We start from the raw sequence: 19,936 nt of genomic DNA, 5'->3' as shown, positions 1-19,936 counted from the left end.
TTGCTAAATGCAGGCTGATGCTTACATGAAAGATGCATTAGGGGATCATCATATCCTAACAACATCCACAATGCAAGTCATAAGCGAAACAAAATGTGCTTAAAAAACAGTGTACATAGTGAAGTAAAAGCTGGATTTCAGATGTTCTCAAGATAGCAGTACCTGAGCAGCATTCAAGCCTTTCATCTGAAAGTGCTGAAGTGAACAAACTGTGCTCTTACAATTCTCAGGTCTGTATCAGGAACTCCTCCACTGCACTTTGCTCATGTTTGCAGTCCAAATAAAGGAAACATGCCACAGTGCCTCAAAAGTCAGCACAGATCTATTTCATCTCAAATTAATGGCAACATAAAAGACATTTGCTTTAAGACGGGTAAACACACAGCTCAGAGCACTGTTTTACAGAATATGTGAGTTGCTGGATATGGGGACTGATGTGTGCTGCACACCACAGACAAAAAAATGATGTGGCAGTGCCAGAAGGTGTTGGCACGGCAATGGAAGGAGCTCTCTGGCACATCCCTTCAAAGGTATGTGTTAGCACCGTAAGCTTGTAGGGACTAGCACAAAGGCAGCCTTCAGAAACAGCTGTGACATGACATCTTGGCTCTTTTACCACGTGTCATGACAGAAGTCACTGGGGCTGAGGTGGGGGTTTCGCTGCCTTAAATACCCCCAAAGGAGAAAAACAGAAGTTGGGGAAACTGTTCAGCCAGAACCATGATAATAAGAGAATAGGCAGTGAGGAGATTCTGGAATAGAAGACCAGTGGCTTTGACCAAACACATCTGATTTATGCCAACTTCAGTGGAGGGTGCAGCATTTGAAAGTCAAAAGGCACTGTATGTGTAGGACCATACTGGGAACCACTTCCCAATGCCGGAGGTGTTTGGTCCTCCATGAAGTCGTATAGTATGCTCCCCAGTGTTCTCTCTCTGTTTCCCTCCCCCACCCCACCCCCCCCCACACTCCCTCTCATTCCTGCCATTCAATGGTTTGGTTCCCTCAGGCAGTGAAAACAAGATAGACTTTGTCTGCTTTGGTCTCACCATCTCTTTTGACGGGGATCAGCTGCAGATGGCTGCGTGTGTAAACTGTACGTGGGAGGGGAGAAGTGCTTGATGTCTAGACACTCCCACAGATTTCAACTTTAGGCTCCTGTGCAACAAGTACGTGCTCTTCTTGAGTTCTAATCTCCCAAGCACGCAGATAGAGCAGTTCTGATCAAGATGGGCTTGCAAATTAGACAGGATGAACAGTAAACAGGTCTCTCAGGATAGCACACCAGAGCTCAGCATCTCTCCCTCACTTTTCTCCAACACTGACAAGACTCAGAAACAGGTGGTGGAGGTGACCTGGGTGCTTATTTGCAGTCACCATAATGATGGCATCTTAAGTCTCAGGTTCCACTTACACAGCAGTGAGGCCCTTGCACCAACACAGCTCTGAAACATTTACATCTTCCTGGAAGCCTTTCTGTCAGATTTGCTAACTTAACTGTTATGTGGGCTGGTACTGGATTGAAGAATGGACCAGTCATAGAGAAGCAAAAGGATATGCTCCAGCCACTCCTGAGAAGGCACAGACACCAACTTCCCCACAAAAGAGGGAACACTGGTAAGTACATTTGCAAGTAGAAGCTTTACTCCATGACTGCTGAGGACTGTTCGTCTGCAAGTCTCCTTCCTGCTTCATAGACCATTCAGTCTTTCCTAACAGGGACAAGTCATTGCTAAAAGTTAGGGTGTAACCCACACAGCCATTGCCAATATATTACACCTCATCTCTGTGAAAGGCATCAGAGAATTCCACACTCCGCAGTCTTCTCCAAAACACTCTCTCATACTTACCGATGTCAAGGACCCTCTGCTTTGCTGTGTGCTGCCGGGAATGCCAGTATTTCCAGTACTTCAGCTGCTCGTCTCTGTTTTTATCCTCACTAAAAACAACCATGACCACGCTCTAAGAAAATCAACAGCAGAGGGTGCATTAGTTAATATGTAATTAATAGTCAGAAACACAACAGTTCTAATCAGTGCCCTCCCACAGCGCTTGGATTGTAAAAGATCACTGGTTTTATTGCAGTCCAATACTGCAATTGCATGTAAAATTTCACAACTAAAGAAACGTAGTTTTAAAATAGTAGTTGTGTTTTTATGGAGCTCAGACTTATTAGGAGTAAAGGTAGGACATTTTCAAAAGGCAGTTTAGTTGTGCATGGGATACTGGTGACAATGCAATGGAGGAACAAAAACTTCAGAGAGAAGTCTCATTTGGTATCTTTGTGCTTTTGGGAGTTAAAAGGAGAAGCTTTCTATGGGTAACATAATTATGTCCTGACAAAAAAAAAAAGGTAGTAGGTAAGATCCTGCAACTACCAAAACTTCAAGCAAATTTTATTCCACAAAATGTAAGTATTTGAGCATGACTGGTGATAATTTCATCATATTCTTCCATGAATATACAGTTTTATCATCCAAATGTCCTACTTAGGAGCAAGACACTTGCATACATGTAGGTAATGACAAACTCAGCGTGAATATTTACTGGATTTCACTGAGCTTTTCAGTTCAAGTTCTGGATTCCCTTTGTTTAAACTGTGCGGTTCAAGGGAAACAGATTGAAACATTATACAAAACTGCACATGAGTAATAGAGGCTTTTTTAAAAAGTCCTGCTGTAAAATCAAATAAAAAATACAAAACAATGAAAGAATGCTCATGCTAGGTAACCTGCAAAGAAAAGAAATAACGGAGAACAAAACAAAATCACTTTTACACATCTTCTTTTGTTCCTATTCTTCCTTTAACCCTGAGTCACCAAGCTCATAAAAATAACAACAAACTGTTTCATAAGTAAGGAACTGGATCACAATTGATTCATGACCTATGTCCCTATGCACGTTCACCACTGTAACCGTTCATGTGCTCTGTGACCTACAAAAGCTAACTGACATCATTATACATCTTCTGTGTCATACTACTGAATGGGTATAAAGCAGCACATGACATGGATGAGCCTTGAGTCTGCGTATGCATACTGACTGGCCAGCAGGTATGTGCTAGTTGGCCAGCTCACACACTAACCAGAACTGGCAGCTCAGACTGTAAGACTGTAGCTTTTCATCATCAAGGGGAGCGCTATTTTTTTTTCTTCTAGGAGCCACATACATTGAACTTGCAGAGGCTTACTACCTTCAAACATCTTGCCCTTCTGTCAGGTTTGGATGAAATTGGCAGTAAATTAATCAGTTGCTTGAGTGAGTGCCTGGTAAACACAAGAGGATTGTGAAAGTTGTGTGTGATTCCATGATCTTCTTTAAACCACATATTTGCTAGAAGAAATCTCTCCTTTACAAATTCCATCTCTTCTGCTGCTTCAAAACTCGTGTATATGTAGTGAATCAAACTTACAAGGATTGGCTTACAGCCAGATCAGATCCCCAACTCCTTTTTCAGCTGTAGAAATGGCAGAGCTGGCACCACAAAGGGTGGATGTCAGAGGCAGACTTTTCAGCGGTAGGGAAGTCTTATACCAGCTTCAGTCAACAGTGAAACCATCATCAAGCTCATGCCCTTAGGAAACCAGGCCAAAAATTAACTATTGTTCAGCTTTACAAATCATTGCCTCTTGTTAGAAAGCGTGTCACTAAACTTCATGTATGACAGAAGCATATGGAACAGGTTGCCCAGAGATGTGGTGGATGTCCCACCCCTGGAGACATTCAAGGTCAGGCAGGATCAGGCACTGAGCAACCTGGTCTAACTGTAGATGTCCTTGTTTATTACAAGGGAGTTGGACAAAATGACCTTTAAAGGTCCCTTCCAACTCAAATGATTCTATGATTCTATGATATAGTTTGTTGTCTGCTTCACTGCTCATGTTGATTTTCATTGGTTCCTGTGACTGAAGTCACAACATTTTTAAGGAACATTTATTTGGATGGAAACACTTTTGCAGCCTCATACATATGCAGCCCTTCCAGCTTCAGGGTGAAATTTGCAGGGCATCAACTCTGAGGCTCATTGCTCATTTCAAGGTTATTGAGTTAGGATTTGCTTACTCAAAAACATCACCAGGGAAATGAGGAGGCTTGCTCACTAGGCAGATGTTGCTGAACACCCGGCTTCAGTTTTGTTTTCAGAAACTGAGATGCAAATCATCCATTTTGGCATATTTCTAGGTGGACATCAAGTGAAAGTTCACTCTTACACAGTGTAACTATTTAAAAATTGGTGTCACAAAGGATGGCTTCAGTTCTTCACATTTTATCTGAAATACACTGGAGAGCACCTGCTGAAGTACACAAGTAAAGATGGACTTACACAGTAAATGTGGCAGTTCTCTGATTTTTCTTTTTAATCAGGGAATGATAAGTTCACCAATGTCAGCAGCAATATTCGTGCAATGATCATTCTGCCAAAATCATGCACTAAGGCATATATAATTGATTAGCTCCCAACTCATCAATTAACTCCAATACTGAGACCACCAGCAATATCACTCTCCCACCTTTAAATTAGATATAAGAGTACGCTTTTTCTGTCCTCTTCCACACACATAAACGGGGAAAAAAAAAAAAAAGACTAAAAACTAACCAACCACAACTACATTTATATGAAGAGCTCCATTCCCATCTAGGAAAGAAGTTGGAATATACCCTGACTTTGCTGATCGGATGCCGGAAACATTTGTTGTCACCCGTCTCACTCAGCGTGATGGCGTAGAACTGTCCTTTGTTTAAGTAGGTCATAGGCCCCTCTCCTTGCTTTTGACGCAGAGATTTGGTAGCTTCTAGTGTATACTGAAAAGTGCTGTTGGAAAGACAGGGAGAGAAACAACAATAAATTCCACATCACCTTCTCCTTTTCCCTTTGTCCCCACACGTTACATATTTCATACAGTACATACACATGGCAAAGGGCTAAGGAAACAAATAAAATGCCTGGAAAATGTCACACAAGTACTGAAAAATGCAAATTTCTTCTTTCGAGTTTATCAGGTCTGGCAATTGAGCATAAAACTATCTGAACTGTAAGTGTCTCAGATCAAAGACCTCATCTTTACTTTCTCTGGAAAGAACCAAGAACCATCATAAAGAACAAGGCTACGTATCCCACCAAAAGTGACAAATGCCAAGAGGGAATGAAGCATAATTTACAGTTTTAATCAGGAAATCACCTACCTCCACAGCCATTTACACTTAGTAGTGCCACAGAAACAGAAATTCAATAAGAACAGAACAAAACTTGCTGCAAAAGATGCACATGAAGAACGGAAAGTCCAACTGCTATTTTCAAGCACTATGCAGAGAAGCAATACAAAGAGGAGGGGCAGGAGGTTCATTTATTTAAAGAAAATATGCAATTAAGGTTTTACAAGTCTTCTTTTAAAAATGAACCAGAAGAAAACACCTAGCTTTAGTTCTTTTCACTTTTAGGAGCAAATCTTAAAGCACAAAAAGATTAAAGCTCCATTAACAGTAAACCCCAGACAGGCTGCCCCTGGCCAGTTGTGCAATCTCTCTGTTACTACTTGGGAAATCTCTTCTTGCTCCCAGCTGGCAAACCAGAGCATGCGCTACAGCAGGAGTTTACTTCAGCCACTCAAATGGTTAAAATGCTATTCTAAATCTCACCATGGGTTTTAACTAAAGCCCATGTAGTTAAGGACTCTTATATCAAGTATTCGATTACTTTCATATTCATCACTTTCAATCTGAAGCTTTTATGTCTGAGCACCTACAAGTTCCATGCAACTCCTAGGAAAGAAGACTTTTCTTTCCTTAGAGTGTATCTGGAGGCTACAGTACAAAGTAGACCTGCGTCACAGCAGAAAAGACTAAATGCCCAAGAACTGTTAGCAAGGCTAATGCTTTGGGATTTGATTTTATAAACAGCCTGTCTAAGTCTGCAGCACCCTCTGCTACAGATCTGCTTCATATGTACTGCCCACGCAACAATTCAGTTCCAAGCGCACTGAAGTTAATGATTGTTTTAATATTGCTCAGAAAAAAAGATCAGGCTCTAAGAAACCTCTGCTACAGAAGCAGTCATGTGCCTACTCCAGGAAAAAAAATAATGTAGGCATGTTCCTGTTTTTTAAAACATGTATAATCTCTCAGATATAAACAGAACTATTCACAAGATTAAAATTAAGCATCGGCTTATAAATGTTATTGATAACAATCTCCCATAGTTAAGTGACTGTGCAGCATCTGCCCTTTCTGTGCACGCATACTTTCTGTTCTTAGCAGGGAGGTCAGTGTTCCTTTCAAACTTCAGTTTTTAAATTTTTTTCCAAAACTTATAAAAACTCTTTGTTTTTTACATGGCTTTAAATAACTGCTTTACTGACTTGTAAGTAAACTTAAAATATAATAACAAGCATTGTAAAAAGACAGAGGGTTTTCCAGAAAACCTACAAGGAGTAACTAAGAAAGCTAGAAGGAAAAAAACAAAAGACAGAAATTTCAAAAGGTCAGTAGAGTTAGTTCAGCCACCTTAGACATCAGAGCTGTGCAACCTGCCATCCTGAAAAGGTGGGAGAGATTTTCCATGACTCAGCTGTCAAAGCCGCACCCCTTTATCTGGAGAATTCTTCTGAACGGATTTAAATTCACGTAACTTCAGGGGCTCGAGAGAAGTTTCAACCCAAACCAAGGGTAAGATAACAGGTGGAGATACCCACAGATCAGATTTGAAAACTAACATGCAGAGAAGGGAAGAACAATGCTGGTCAGTGTCAAGAGAGGTCCGCAGGTGCCCCAGGTTGACAAAAAGGAGGGTGGGAAGTAGACAAGGGAGCACTTCCTTGATAAACCTTATGTGATGCCTGCCAACATATTTCAAAGCTGGTGCCATACCTTGTTTGTTCATAAATGTATTCTTCAGCCCCCACTGACACGCTGCGATACTTCTGAAAAACAAAAACAGTAATTAGGTATAGTTTGATACAAACAAACAGAAAATAGCAACAAAAGCAAAACTGTGTTTACTTGAGAATCCTCCAGAAAAAAACTATTAGTCATTTAAAATTGAAATCCCTAAAAACCGAAGTGAAGACTAAATAGTCTTTACATTAGAATTGATAAAGTTCATTTATACCAAGCTTTTAGAGTTTTTCATAACCAACAGGAATGCAACAGAAAAACATCTTCTGCTTTGTTGTAGTCCTTGCTTGCACGTTAATTCATTCTAAAACAAACCTGTAAAAACATACCCCATCTCAAAGATAAGCAGACTTTCAGAAGAAATCAGTTTTCCTAAAGACTTCATGGTGTCTTTTGCTTTGTTCTGCTTTATTTAAAATTATGTGTGGCTAGCTGTCCTTAAGGCTTACAAAGAAATGTTGATACAAATTTACATTGCTGCATGCTATTTTAAATAGGTGTAGCGATGCAGGCTAAGGCTTTGATCAAGGGCCTGGAGCACCTCTGCTGTGAGAAGAGGTGGAAAGAACTGAGGCTACTCAGCCTGGATAAAAGGAGGCTCAGAGGGATCTCATCAGTGTCCATAAATATCTGAAGGGAGGACAGCAATGAAGACAGATTCGGGCTCTGTTCAGTGGTGCCCAGTGCCAGGACAGGAGGCCATGGGCACCAACTGGAGCACAGAGGCTCCCTCTGAGCACCAGGCAGCACTGCTGTGCTGTGTGATGTCAGAGCACTGGCACAGGTTGCCCAGAAGCTGTGGGGTCTCCTCCCTGGGGATGTTCAGAAGCTGCCTGGCCATGGGCCTGGGCCTCCTGCTCTGGGTGTCCCTGCTGGAGCAGGGGTGGGCCAGAGGAGCACAGAGGGCCCTGCCAGCCTCAGCCATCCTGGGGTTCTATGAAAGTATTTTGCCTTCAATATAATATTTCCTTTGAGCGAAATGCACACTTTACTAGATGAAGTAAAACTTTCAGTCACTCATTACAAAATTAAAACATCTGTCAAAACAAAAATTACATCAGGAGATAGAATTCTCAAAAATGAAGTCTTTTTGTGCAGACTAATCAAGGATTTATACTCTGCCTTCCTGAACATATGAGCGCATTTGTACCCTACTATGTGAGTAGTGTTTCTCAGTCACTGATGGATCATTACATTTAATTTCCAGGACTTCTTTTGTGATCACTGCTCAGCAATAAAAAGCTGTTTTGTTTCCAGAAGCATCGCAACAAATATCCAGTATGATAGAAGTGAAGTGCAAAGTTATCATGTATCAGTCAGGAGTATTTCCTCAAAATCAGAAGTCAAGGATCCACATGCACTAGCTACTACAAGAAATATAAACCATGATGGGATAATTACAATGAAAACTGTCCCATGTTAGCAAAAAGCAGCTACAGAGGAGACCTGGCTAAAGCTCAGACCCCCTGTAAGAGATGAAGTTAAGATGTAGGCATGGATGCCACATTGGAATTCATTCCACCCATTTCAAGCAATCAGGTGTGAGCTGCCTCCTCCACAGGCTGCAGAGAAAGCCCAGATGACAAGCATCGTACTGCTTTAAAAGACATTATGTAAATAACCAGCAACTTTAAAAAGCATTAAACAAAATTTTACTGACATCATAACACAGTTTGGGATGCAAGGCAAGAGGTAAGTTCCCTTTCTGCCCACCACCACGTTGCATGCTTGATATGACAGTGCACAGCATGGACTGCCTTTTAGGGTAACTTCCAGCACAACGTCCCCTAACAAATGAGAATAATGGAATTGCTGGACTGCAGCTCCCCTGGTAAGCCATGTTTGCATTATCACCAGACTTCTATAAAGAGTGATTAATCAGTAACAAAGAAAAATAGCTGAAATAACGCAATTCGATAATGCAGAACTGTGTTTCTAATCCCAGGTTTGATTTTACTGATTTTTCATTGGCAATCTAAATTCTCTCATTAATTATTCATTTAGTTGACCTAAATGGATTTCTTTATCTTAAAATGGATATCACCTCCAAATGTCCTCATTCACGATGCTTACGTGGAGACAATTTACTTTTCTAACAGACACGTACACAAACATATAACAAACTTCTCCAACATTCAAGTAAGACCAAATTACCCTTAAGTAGCTTGTTTCCTATTTTCATTTGTTACTTGTACCATTTCATAGAGAAGGAGGTGAAAATCTTAGGAGAGTTTTATCACCTAATACATCTAATTATTCACACAAGCACTGTCAGCCTTAAACTATTTCTACCTTTCTGCAGTTCTGATTTGTTTGGACTGTTCTGCTGCAGGCAAAAGCAGCTAGGGGGTACTTACCATACTAAGGCTAGTTTTATAATTACTTTGTCTCAGCAAAACAGTGTAAAATAGTGACGAGGCAGCTCCTTCTCTCTCTTCTCCTCATCATTCCCCTACATATACAAGCATCTGAGTCTTTCCCTGCCTGTTAATCTCTCCATTCCCCTAATCCCACTAGTTTCACCTCCTTGCTCATGTTGCAGAGCAGAGCTTGGTGTAATGGACAGTTTTCAAATAAATTAGGTTTATTTAGCAGCAGACAGACACTGCTTATTTGCACTTTCAGAAGAACATCAGGAATTTCCCAGTTACAAAATGGGTGCTGTTTCCTACATTTAGGAAAAGATCTGAAGGCAGATCCAGGTAATGGACAACTGATCTTCCTTGGGAATGGTATCTATCTTCTACTTGCTATAATATCCTCCAAGACCAAATATCAGTAACTGTTACTCTTCAAGTTTCCAGTAAACAACTTTAAAACTGTCTTCTGAAACACTTCATGATTTTCCCCTACAATCAGCACAAACAGATATCAACATGACGAAGAGGAGAGTTGAATTTGTTAAAACTAACATTACTGTCCTTTCAATGGCCTTTGTGGACAGCTCAGGTCTCCTTATCTTGTTTACAAGCTCAAATCCCTTATCTAGTTTACAGCTTTTTATTGAGTTCTTAGATGCTAAGTTGAGATCAAAAACTTACCTCTGTTCCTCCATCTTTGAAGGTGTCACTGTAGGTACTGTCAGGAGTACTGCGCTGATCATCTTTGAGATAATTGGTATGGGGAGCAATGTTGGACACTTCATACGGTTCAAAGATAACCCCTCGGTGCTCCTCATTTTCTCCTCTCGTATAGTGTGCTTGTGGGGTCATGAAAACAGGGGTGAACTCTTCTGCTTTTATCACAGTCACTGCAGTCCCTGTAATTGGCGTGGAGCTGCCAGACACATTTGTGTTGTACTCCCTCTTGGATGACTCCAATGGGTCTTGGTTCAAGGAAAGGTTAACAGGCACCGTCTTCAGGACCTGCACACGGTTCTCTCCCCCACTCAAATTACTCTGAGCTTCCGTGGAACTGAGACAATTTCTGTGAGACAAAAACAAAAACATTACAAACTGTCCAGATAAAGTAAATCTCCTCCTTAAATAGCTTAATGACCTTAGATGGCAGGGAAGGAGATCTGTGTGCTTTCAACTCTGATAAGCCATTGCCATAACAAGGAGTACATTAACAAATCCTAGGCACACGACATGGTGAAGCAGGCGGAGAGATTCCCAACTCTTCAACAGCTTGGGAAAGACGATACACTCGGTTTGACCTATAATTGGTAGGACTCGTTATGATCAATTCTGCCTATCTGGGATTACACTTGCCTTGGCTTATAATTTGGATGGAAAGTCAATCTTCGAGTGCAACAACCCCTAGGCACAAAAAGGCATAAAGAGTAACACAAAGTATGGACTACTAACAGTAGATAATTTGCATGTGAAATAGCGGGAACAGCACAATCCACATGCTGTATGCTCTTTCCGGACACTACTGATTGTGTGACTTGTATACCAATGCTCTTCTGAAAGAACAAGCACAGGAATCCTATTGTATCAGAGTAGATCAGTAACGAGATCGTGGCTGCAAGGTAAGCTCCAGCAGCATTCCCACGTCTCTGCCTGTGGTCACTGTTGAAAACAAACAGATTGTTCACAGGAGTTGCACTGACACAAAATTGTTAACCTATAAACCTTTCAGTAGGTCTAACATTCTGCTTTGAATTCAACCCAGGAAATATGCTCTGACATTAGGGTTCCTCTCTTTTCAAGCTTTTCACTTGAGGCCAGTTTTGACAATCACACTCAACTTTGGAGCTTCTCTGGGATTAGTAGAAGTTAAACTGTTGCTCAAAAAATGTTCATTCTGTTCTGAAACAGTGGATTTATACTACTACCTATTTGCATACTAGTACAGATGCACAGGCTTGTCCAAAATTAGCTACGCTGAGAAATTTTGTACAGCAAAAAATTAGTTATTTCTCCTTAAATATACACTCTCCCTTGTGCACGGGTCTAAATTAAAACAGGAATCAGGCTCCTCTGACTCTACAACTTTTAGCCTGCTGAGGAGGGCTGAAATCTGAGAAGAGTGACAAGAACATCTCAGGAAATGATTTTAATAGTTACTTTATTTGATTATGGGTTAGACAGTTATGACAAATAAAACTATACACATTGGGTTACTGGAACCAAGCTATTCAGTTTCTGCCCTAAGAAAATTGAAGGAAAAGCAGTCAATAGCCAACGGTCAGTGGAACCTGACTTTACTAATCTCAGCAGCAGTGAAAGAACAAAACACAAGTCATGAAAATTGTGCTACTTTGCAAATTGTGTATGTAATAATCCTGCTCTGTTTTTTAATAAATTAAAAGTAATAAGAAGTAAAGTTTGCTTTCCCAGATAGTCTTCATTCTTGCATCTTTTGGAAGAAAACCATAGACCTTCAAGCTATCACTGCTCCTTCAGTTCATAACTGATCAACATTGTTAGTATCTGGGTGTATGATTTTGAATAATACTGTACCTTTTATCTTGGTCTTCTTGATTATCATTCACTTTGTTAACAGACAACAGCCTTTTATCTCTGGGAACCTGAGAACAACATCAGGCATGGGGTCAGGTAAATGCAACTGTCAGGTACTTGTAACTTCAGATAGCTCTACTGTAACAACTAGAAAGACCAAGAGTTGTCTAATACACAGATGCAAGGAGTTGTTTTTCTTTGGGAGACTTACTGTGAACAAGATAATTTCCAAAGAGAAAAAATGTAGAGATTGTGGGGTTTTTTTAGTTCTTGGGTAAATAACCTGGAGCAAAGCTCTTTCCTACATGTCTACCTCTGGAATATCAAACTAGGTTAAAGCAAAGTCAAAATCTAAGCTTACATTCCCAAACACACACACTCACGGGCTCCTCACTGCTTAGCAAATGATGAGAATGAAAAGGGGATGCTTTGATGAGCACTGTGCAAAGAACATTTTAGCTCAGAGGAAGTCTTCAATTAAACCACAAGAGCCAGCTGTGAGGTCCTCCTGTTACAGAGCAGTCAAAAGGATGCAGAACTTGTACGAGGGAAAGCGTACAAATCCTTCTCTTCACTAGCATGAGAAGAGGTCAGGGCGTGCTGGCATGTCATCAGAGAGCACTGACTTCTGCTTTGCTGAGTGCAATGGCAGCCATGAGAATTAAGTCAAATCTGGCCCCTAGACAGACTCAAATCGACACCAAATGGCTTACAGTTTCCCACATACTGGTTTTCTGAAGTCAGCATAGAAATGAAATCACCAAGGGCAAAGTTGCTGCCATGGCTGTGTTTTTCTTTGCTGAACCAGCAATTTTGGAACTAACACTTCTCATCTATTTTTTCCAAGAGATGGTACAGTCACGCCATCACAGCAGTCAATTCATGATTAAAGAACAAGAACAGACCTAAGGATGGGCTAAACTCATGCCTGTTATCTTTAAATACTTTATTAAAAGATCAGGAAAACACTTGTATTTAGAGGGAAAAAAACAATATTACAGTGCACTACAGTACCTATGGTTAACATCAACTGTATCTGCAAGATCACAGTACTGTTAGAAGCGCCAGCCAGAGCCTTTCCTCCTCTTAGGGACATCCTCTCTCCCTATCCAGTGTCCTGGTTAACAAACTGCTTTAATGAATTTTAGAAGTGGGATCCAAGCCACAGCTCACACTTGTTGATTCCTATTCACATATTTATCACATATTTATCCCCAAAGGGGGAGTCAGTGCTTAGACAAATATCAGTAGAAGGAGAAGGTAGGAAAAAAAAAAAGTATATTCTAATAATTCCTATTAGGGACAAGGAAAAGCACTTCAAAAAAACCATTACCAGCACGTCAGAATGAACCAGATGATAAATAAGGACAATTAGAGAGTCTTGTGAATAGGAAATCCTCCTCTACAATTCCACAGTACAGAACAGGGCTTGAAGCTAGGTTTTAACTTCCTATTTGAGAGCATCATCAAGAACAATCCTTTTCTCTCACTTTAAGACAGAAGTGGCAATTACTAAATGCTGGAAATGGCTTTGAGATTAACATAGCTTATTCCATCTGAACCCCCTGGGCCTCTTGCAACTGTCTGGAACCGGGGACAGACATATTTACTGAAATATTGTTTTGGGAAGGGAAAGAGCTGTTCTCTGTTTTTATACAAAAAAATCCAGCAGAGTAATGAACTGCTAGATACAAGGGTATAGCTAGGACAGAAGCCAGTACTCCAGATGGTCGTACACATCCTGAATTGTATGAGTCCACATTAACTTCACAGACTCTGGTAATTCTGCCAAGCAGAGAACAGGACTGTTTCTCTTTCTCACTGGGAAAAACCCTTCCCTACTCATTGCAACAGACAAAAGAATGGAACATCTCTCGAAATACAATCAGTAATGAAATAAAACAATGTTTAACACTACTGTTGGCATACGGCATCTTGTCCATAAACTCTCCTGAACAGTCGTCTAACAATCATAGCAGACTGAGAAACCCATTCTCCAAAAGCATTTATGCTAATAAATACTAACAGCAGAGGTTTTTCACTTTCAATTTCCATTTCTGCCACCTCTTCATGAATTAAGAGCCGAGCTGGCATTATTCTGTTGGCTTTCAAAGAAGGTCATCTGTTCATGTCAGACATCAGTGGCTTGAGGAGTACGAAGGCAGTTTAAGTGGAAAACTCAATTCCAGATTTTAGCATTTAGTAGGCTTCACAGATTTTGTTTCCAGAGCACAAAGAGGTCAGCCTGTTTTCAGAGTGACATTTCTGCATTACAGAGAGAAGTACCCTGTAGGGCTCTCCTCCAACTTCAGCAGAATCCTTTGGCATAGCCCTAAATTATGAAATATATGAAAAAGAAAGGCGGTATCAAAGTGGAAGATAAAGCCCTAGCCTTAAAATCAGATAACAGACTGAAATTATACGTAAATGCCTACCCTGTACATTGAGTCAGCTCTGTGTCCAGCTCCATTTCTGTTCTCCACCTTTCTATTTAGACCGCAAACTTCAAGTGCAAGGGCTAGACCTCACTGTATGTTTGTACACAGCCTACTGCAATCATTGTACTAATAAAAATAACATGGGAAACTGTCAGATGAGAGATACTCCAGCCAAAGAACAAATTAAAACATCTGTGGAATGAAGCAAAAAAGCAGACAAACCTACAGATGGACAAGGTCTCCCTTTTCTCCACTTTTAAACTAGTATTGCAAGTATAGGGGCATCAAATAAAGGGGGATTATCCATCCAAGGCTCTTCCAAGGTAAGAGGAAGAATGCAATACTGTAGAAGAAATCATGCCTGCACATTTGATAAGAGAATTCTGATTTTGTTTTTTTTCTCCAGAACTAAATATGCAAAAACAGCCTCAGGGCGACTTCCTAAAGTGGAAAGGACACTTGATGTAGTATCAGAGATAAAACAAGGTGTAGCAAGTTGTGTCTTTGAAAACTGGCTCTTTTGATGCCTCATAAGAGTGGGCCCCTGCCAATGCAGCAGGGAGGAATACCGATGGAGTTACCTACTTTATAATAGTCATATAATAGGCCAAGGGCAGCAGCACTGTCCTCATCACCATTTATGCTCATCATGGCCTTGGTAGCTGCTGTTAGGGGATTCTCCAAATACGACTTCCAGGCTTCATCTTCGCTGGTGTAGGCTCGTCTGGTGTTGAATGAAGTGTCATTTGGCACTAAGGCCACAAGTCGCTTGTTACTGCATAGACAGGAAGAATAAAATGGTGATCCAGGAGGGATTACTTCATTCGTAATTCACAAGGCATGTTAAAGAACATCACATAGCTAAATGAAAGTGATCTGTTACATCAGCAAGTGCCTCTGTAATAAACTCGGTGACATAAATATATAACAGTATTTGGTATCTTAAGAACTTAACCCCTGATAATAATGCAAATGTATTTTTACAGTTAGAGTTTTGAGATATTTTAAAACTAATCGTAAAAAAAAGGAAGTTACAATACAAGAACAATTTTGCACCAATATTTTTGTTAGCTGTACACTTGATTGGGAAAAATGAAATTAACTAAAATCCATTACAATAAGACACAAATGGAAAAAAAGTAAAATGTATGTAATACTAGTCTGGTGTTCATCTAAACTGAGCCTGGTTCAGTATTTAATAACAGGGTACATCCTATAACTGAGCTATTTTTTGCTTGTGGAATGCAACTCGTCAATAATTTCAGACAGGTTTTCAATAACAAAGGTATGAGCAAAGGGTCTATGGATGGAACATAATGAGTCAACATATTTGAGCTCAGTTCCCACCTTATCACTCATCAGATGCAGTTACAGATCCATTGTAAATATACAGAAGACCATTAGTAAGTGGGATTAGCAGTAGAGCAGTTTCCTCCATCCGGAAAGTAGTACAAACTGACCAGTGCCAGCAAGTCTAATGGGAGAGGTTATTCTGTTGCAGATGGAGCTGGAATTTCCAGTGTAATGGAAACATAAATGAAGATAATTGTATCTGCTTTTGTAAAAATGTTCAATAATCTCCTGGATTAAAAAAAAAAGCAGCATTCCTATTACACAAGATAGCAGAGCAAAAACAGGCGGAGCAATAGCTGAAAGAAGAGGGTGATTGCTGCACATATAAGAGCATTGCCCAGATGTACGGCTCAAGTTACACAGATCCCAATGAATGAAACTTTGAACACATTATCCGATACAAATCCAAAAATGGCAAATAAATAATTGAATACACTGTAGCTTTTTACAAGCCATTTCTTGCTATCTTCTACATAGGAACCATTTGGTATCCAGCTTTCCCTTTTTGCTCTCCTGTAGCTATCACAGTGCCAGCTCTGCAGGCCGCACCATGGTGGCTGCACAGTGCCACAGGAGGGCCACGCAGAGGCTCCTGTTTGCAGGGAGCCCCAGGACTAACAGCCCACTGTCTGACGTCAGCCATGGAACAGTTGTGGGCTCCACGTGAAGCAGAGCGTGACCCCTGGCCTGTGGGGAAGAGGAGGGGGTGGGTGAGATCACTATCTCCATGGTGCAGGAGCACTGGCTACAGGCTTCTTTATTCAGTGAAAAACAAAATAATCTACGTGATACGTGGAGCAGTTTTGTGAATTCTGGGGGAAGAGAGTACGTCACAGCTGCACAAAATAAATGCAGTGATTACAGTTCAGATTATATTCTCCTTTCATCTGAAATACCTGGAGTTTTGGAAGCTCCCCTTCTTTCCCGAGGGCCTTTCTTTCTGCCTGACCTTTTGCTGTCTGTTCTAAGGATTTTCACCCTCCCTCTACTTACACATAGATCTATGTTGCCGTGGGTTTGCTAGAGCAAACAAAAGCTTAAGTACAAAGTAGGGACCCAGGGAAAGACAGAGAGACCTGCAAGGTCTGCTTTCCTTTTCAATGCGTTATTGTTAGCGGCTCAAATCAGATTTGCAGCAGCCCCATTGTTCGTGCCAGGGGTGGCTGAAGGCCCGTCCCCACTCTGGAATAGCCAATTCTCTCTGGCTCGCTGCTCATTTTCCATGCAAAGATTCTCCTTTCCTCAACAAAGCTCCCCTTCAGTTGCAGCACTGGCACTGCCCGGCACACAGTGTCCAGCTCACACGGAGTGCCTGCAGCTCACCGTCAGCACTGCCTTTGGTTGCACCGAGCTCTATTACCCACACAGCAGTCATAACTGCTTTACGAGCGCTGCAGGCAGGCAGACAGCAGATACCCTTTGGAAGCACCTTCTAACAGCCACACAGCACTCAGACGCAGAAATGCTGGAGGGGAGGAGCTGCTCCGCACTGCCCCAGCTCAGCAAAGCCAATCCCACAGCAATCAGAATGTAGTGCTGTCCCGCACAGGTGTCATGGGTGACTGAGTTGGGAAGTGAAGGTACAGGAGCTCCAGAGCGAGCAGTCTGCACGTCAGCAGGCGGGCACCACAAAGCCACGCGTGCAGAGGCCCAAGGCCTCCCAGAGCACATTTCCCCTAAACCCCAGGTTTTCATATTTAAAAACTCAGTAACCTCCTCCTCTGATTAGAGAGATGGTCTGCAGCTAATCAACCCACACACCCGTTGTGTTTACTCTGCAAACAGACTGAAACAAAAGCACTAAGAAAAATAGAAAACTTCCTCTTCTCTTCCCCCTCTACCCCTTCCCCCCCCACCTCCAGCTGTAATCAGCTTTGTGGGAGGTTAATGGTCAGACCTAATTATCATGATTTAACATAGTCAATCATTTCAAAGATTGTACGCAAAGCACTCAGCCAAAACAACCGAGCTCGCTCTAAGAAAACTTCTTTATTAATTAAGGTCGTTTGTATGGAGGGAATGTTTGCCCGGAGAACCAAGGCTGCAGCAGGTGCACGTGTCCCTTCTGCTGTTCCACAGCTCCCAAACCTCCAGGGTCAGCCACATGTGACAGAGGCACAGCACTAAGAAGACCAGCCTCCCCCTAACCAAAAGAGCCATACTTTACAACATCCCCTTCAATTGGCTAGAAAGGACAGCAAGAGCAGCAGATACCAGGCACATCAAAGCCTCCCAAAGCCTACCAGTGCAAGCCAGGAACCCAGCCCCAGCCATGCCCCCCCACATCCAGGCCTGCCCACTGCCAGGACACACGATCACCAGCCAGAGCCAGTGGCGCACTTGTGCACTCTGACATCACATCACATGTACTGTGGAGATGAAACTAAGGGAGGGAGGAGACCCGGTAGGTGAAAGCCACAAGCTTCCTTTCCAGCTGTCCCATGAGCTCCTAGTGAATGCCAAGTGCTTTTCTTGTCTTTTGCTAAATAGCAGTAGGCGATTTGTAACTAAATGTACAGATGTGTAAGGATGGAGCCATTTCCCAAGGCATGGGCTAGCTGAGGGGTCAGACTGTCCTGACACTTCAGTGTTTATGACTAAGTTTCACACAACCTTTAATTTGCAAAATCCTTTTCTCCAAACTGTTCAGTAGCAATGTTCTAGTTTGTATCAGGCTCATAAAACTGAATTCTGCGAGCATTGCATATAAATAGAGGCACCCAAACTTGGGCTCACTTTGTCTCGTTGCAGTATCTCGAATCCCACAGCACGAGTTGGAGAGGAACACTGGCACAGGACCCAACCATCCTGATGGCAACACATTAAGGGCTTGGCCTTTCAAGTCCTCCTTCTGATTGGAGATGAGCAACTTTCAACAGCCAGCACTTGGCGCTACAGAATCCTATTACAGACGAAATCTCACACAACTCGATGCAATTTGTAAATTAACTTAAGATGGAACCATAAACGTTCATTAATACACTCAGGAAAAGTGGTAAAAAAAAAAGGCAGCTTGGTGAGCAGCTTGCTTTTTATTGAAAAACAAGATTTCCTGCCTCCCAGTCTCCTTTCCCTTTTTCAGGAACACAAGCTTTCTACTGGATTTGCAAAGTTCATACAAACTCAGTCTCCTTTTTCTTAAATTCAGTGTACACAGATGCCAGGGGTTTCTGAGAGCAACCCTGAACCCAAGTGCATGGATGGATGCAGATGCAATGTGCCTGTAGGAACTGTACAACCATCCCACTCTCCCCTACCATATGCTCAGCATTACACATTGTTCCAGACAGCGTTTGGGGGAACAAAGTCTCCTGTAGATGCCCCCAACTTTTGTCTTATCCAGGAAATTCACCCTTGAAACAGAAAAGACACATCTTGGGCATTCCTTGGGATTCGATTGCTTGTTTGGACACTGTGTTTGTTCCAAGAGCAACCTAAAGAAAAGAAAAAAAGAATCAAAGTGCTCTATTACATATTCCTACAGACTAGTTTATTACCCCACTTAAGATATGAGGGCTTCCCCCACCTGTGCTTGCAAGATACTGGATGGGAGCACACCAAGTAACATATGCATGGCAGTAGAAGACTGGGAGGAATCCTGTCTCAGAGGTCTGCCTGTTCTGACACCTGTGAGATAAGAGCACCAGGTACATGTATGCAGCACCTTCTTCCAACTGTTGCTTCAGGAGCTCACATATGAGCTTTGGTCCACACAGCTGTTATATGAAGTACACAAATTGTAATGCCAGTCAAATAACTGGAAAAGGTAAGACAGAGTGTTGTGTCCTGGCTCCCAGCCCAGCACATCAAGGCCACAGAATACTTATCATAAATTCATTTTTTGTTGGACGATAAGAAAGTGCACAGGGCAACTGTCTACAACATGGAAACCTGGAGGAAATGCAAATTCTACGAGACACAAGCCAGAGAGACTGTTTCTGCACAGCGGGCAGACATGTACCACACTGCATCCTGGGTTCCTGATCCCTTAACTGACTAGACCACAGACCAGGCTGAAGAATGCTGTGACTGGGGGTTTTACGGGAGGAAAACCTACCTGCTTCAGCTTTCCTCCTGTGCAAAGAGGCAGAGATCTCCAGCAGCACCCACGTATTGCTGGCTATGACAAAATATGTGGGAATCCACTCCAGCCATGTCCAGCTGGAACATGCTCCTCCTTCAGTTTTTACATAACAAAGGAGGGCAGAGCATGATCATTTAGTGGTGTTTCAATAGGCCTGAAGCCCTCTGTAAGATTACTCTTGCACAACTCTCCAGACAGCTATGAGGCCACTGCTATAAGGCAGATTCAGAGCAATTGTTCATATCATGTCTTACAAAGTG

General features: G+C 41.9%; 1 protein-coding gene across 2 annotated transcripts in view; it reads right to left on the bottom strand.

Moving 5' to 3' along the window:
* Nucleotides 1-15,796, bottom strand: part of GRHL2 (grainyhead like transcription factor 2) — a 54,256-nt gene extending 38,460 nt beyond the window's left edge. Inside the window, exons 1-7 of one of the 2 annotated variants that reach the window (XM_031552900.1) lie at nucleotides 15,587-15,796; nucleotides 14,825-15,014; nucleotides 11,802-11,869; nucleotides 9,933-10,317; nucleotides 6,865-6,917; nucleotides 4,660-4,813; nucleotides 1,851-1,962 (exon numbers count right to left, since the gene is read on the bottom strand). In XM_031552900.1, coding sequence (XP_031408760.1) covers nucleotides 1,851-1,962; nucleotides 4,660-4,813; nucleotides 6,865-6,917; nucleotides 9,933-10,317; nucleotides 11,802-11,869; nucleotides 14,825-14,890 — 838 coding nt within the window. In that variant the 5' untranslated portion in view covers nucleotides 14,891-15,014; nucleotides 15,587-15,796. The remainder of the gene's footprint in view (nucleotides 1-1,850; nucleotides 1,963-4,659; nucleotides 4,814-6,864; nucleotides 6,918-9,932; nucleotides 10,318-11,801; nucleotides 11,870-14,824; nucleotides 15,015-15,586) is intronic. The other variant, XM_019614189.2, reaches the window with a different exon arrangement.
* Nucleotides 15,797-19,936: the final 4,140 nt, after the last annotated feature.

This window comes from Meleagris gallopavo, chromosome 3 (assembly GCF_000146605.3).
Source record: "Meleagris gallopavo isolate NT-WF06-2002-E0010 breed Aviagen turkey brand Nicholas breeding stock chromosome 3, Turkey_5.1, whole genome shotgun sequence".
NCBI lineage: Eukaryota > Metazoa > Chordata > Aves > Galliformes > Phasianidae > Meleagris > Meleagris gallopavo.
The sequence above is the reverse complement of the archived record's forward strand: the minus strand, read 5'-3'. Positions and strand labels throughout refer to the sequence as shown.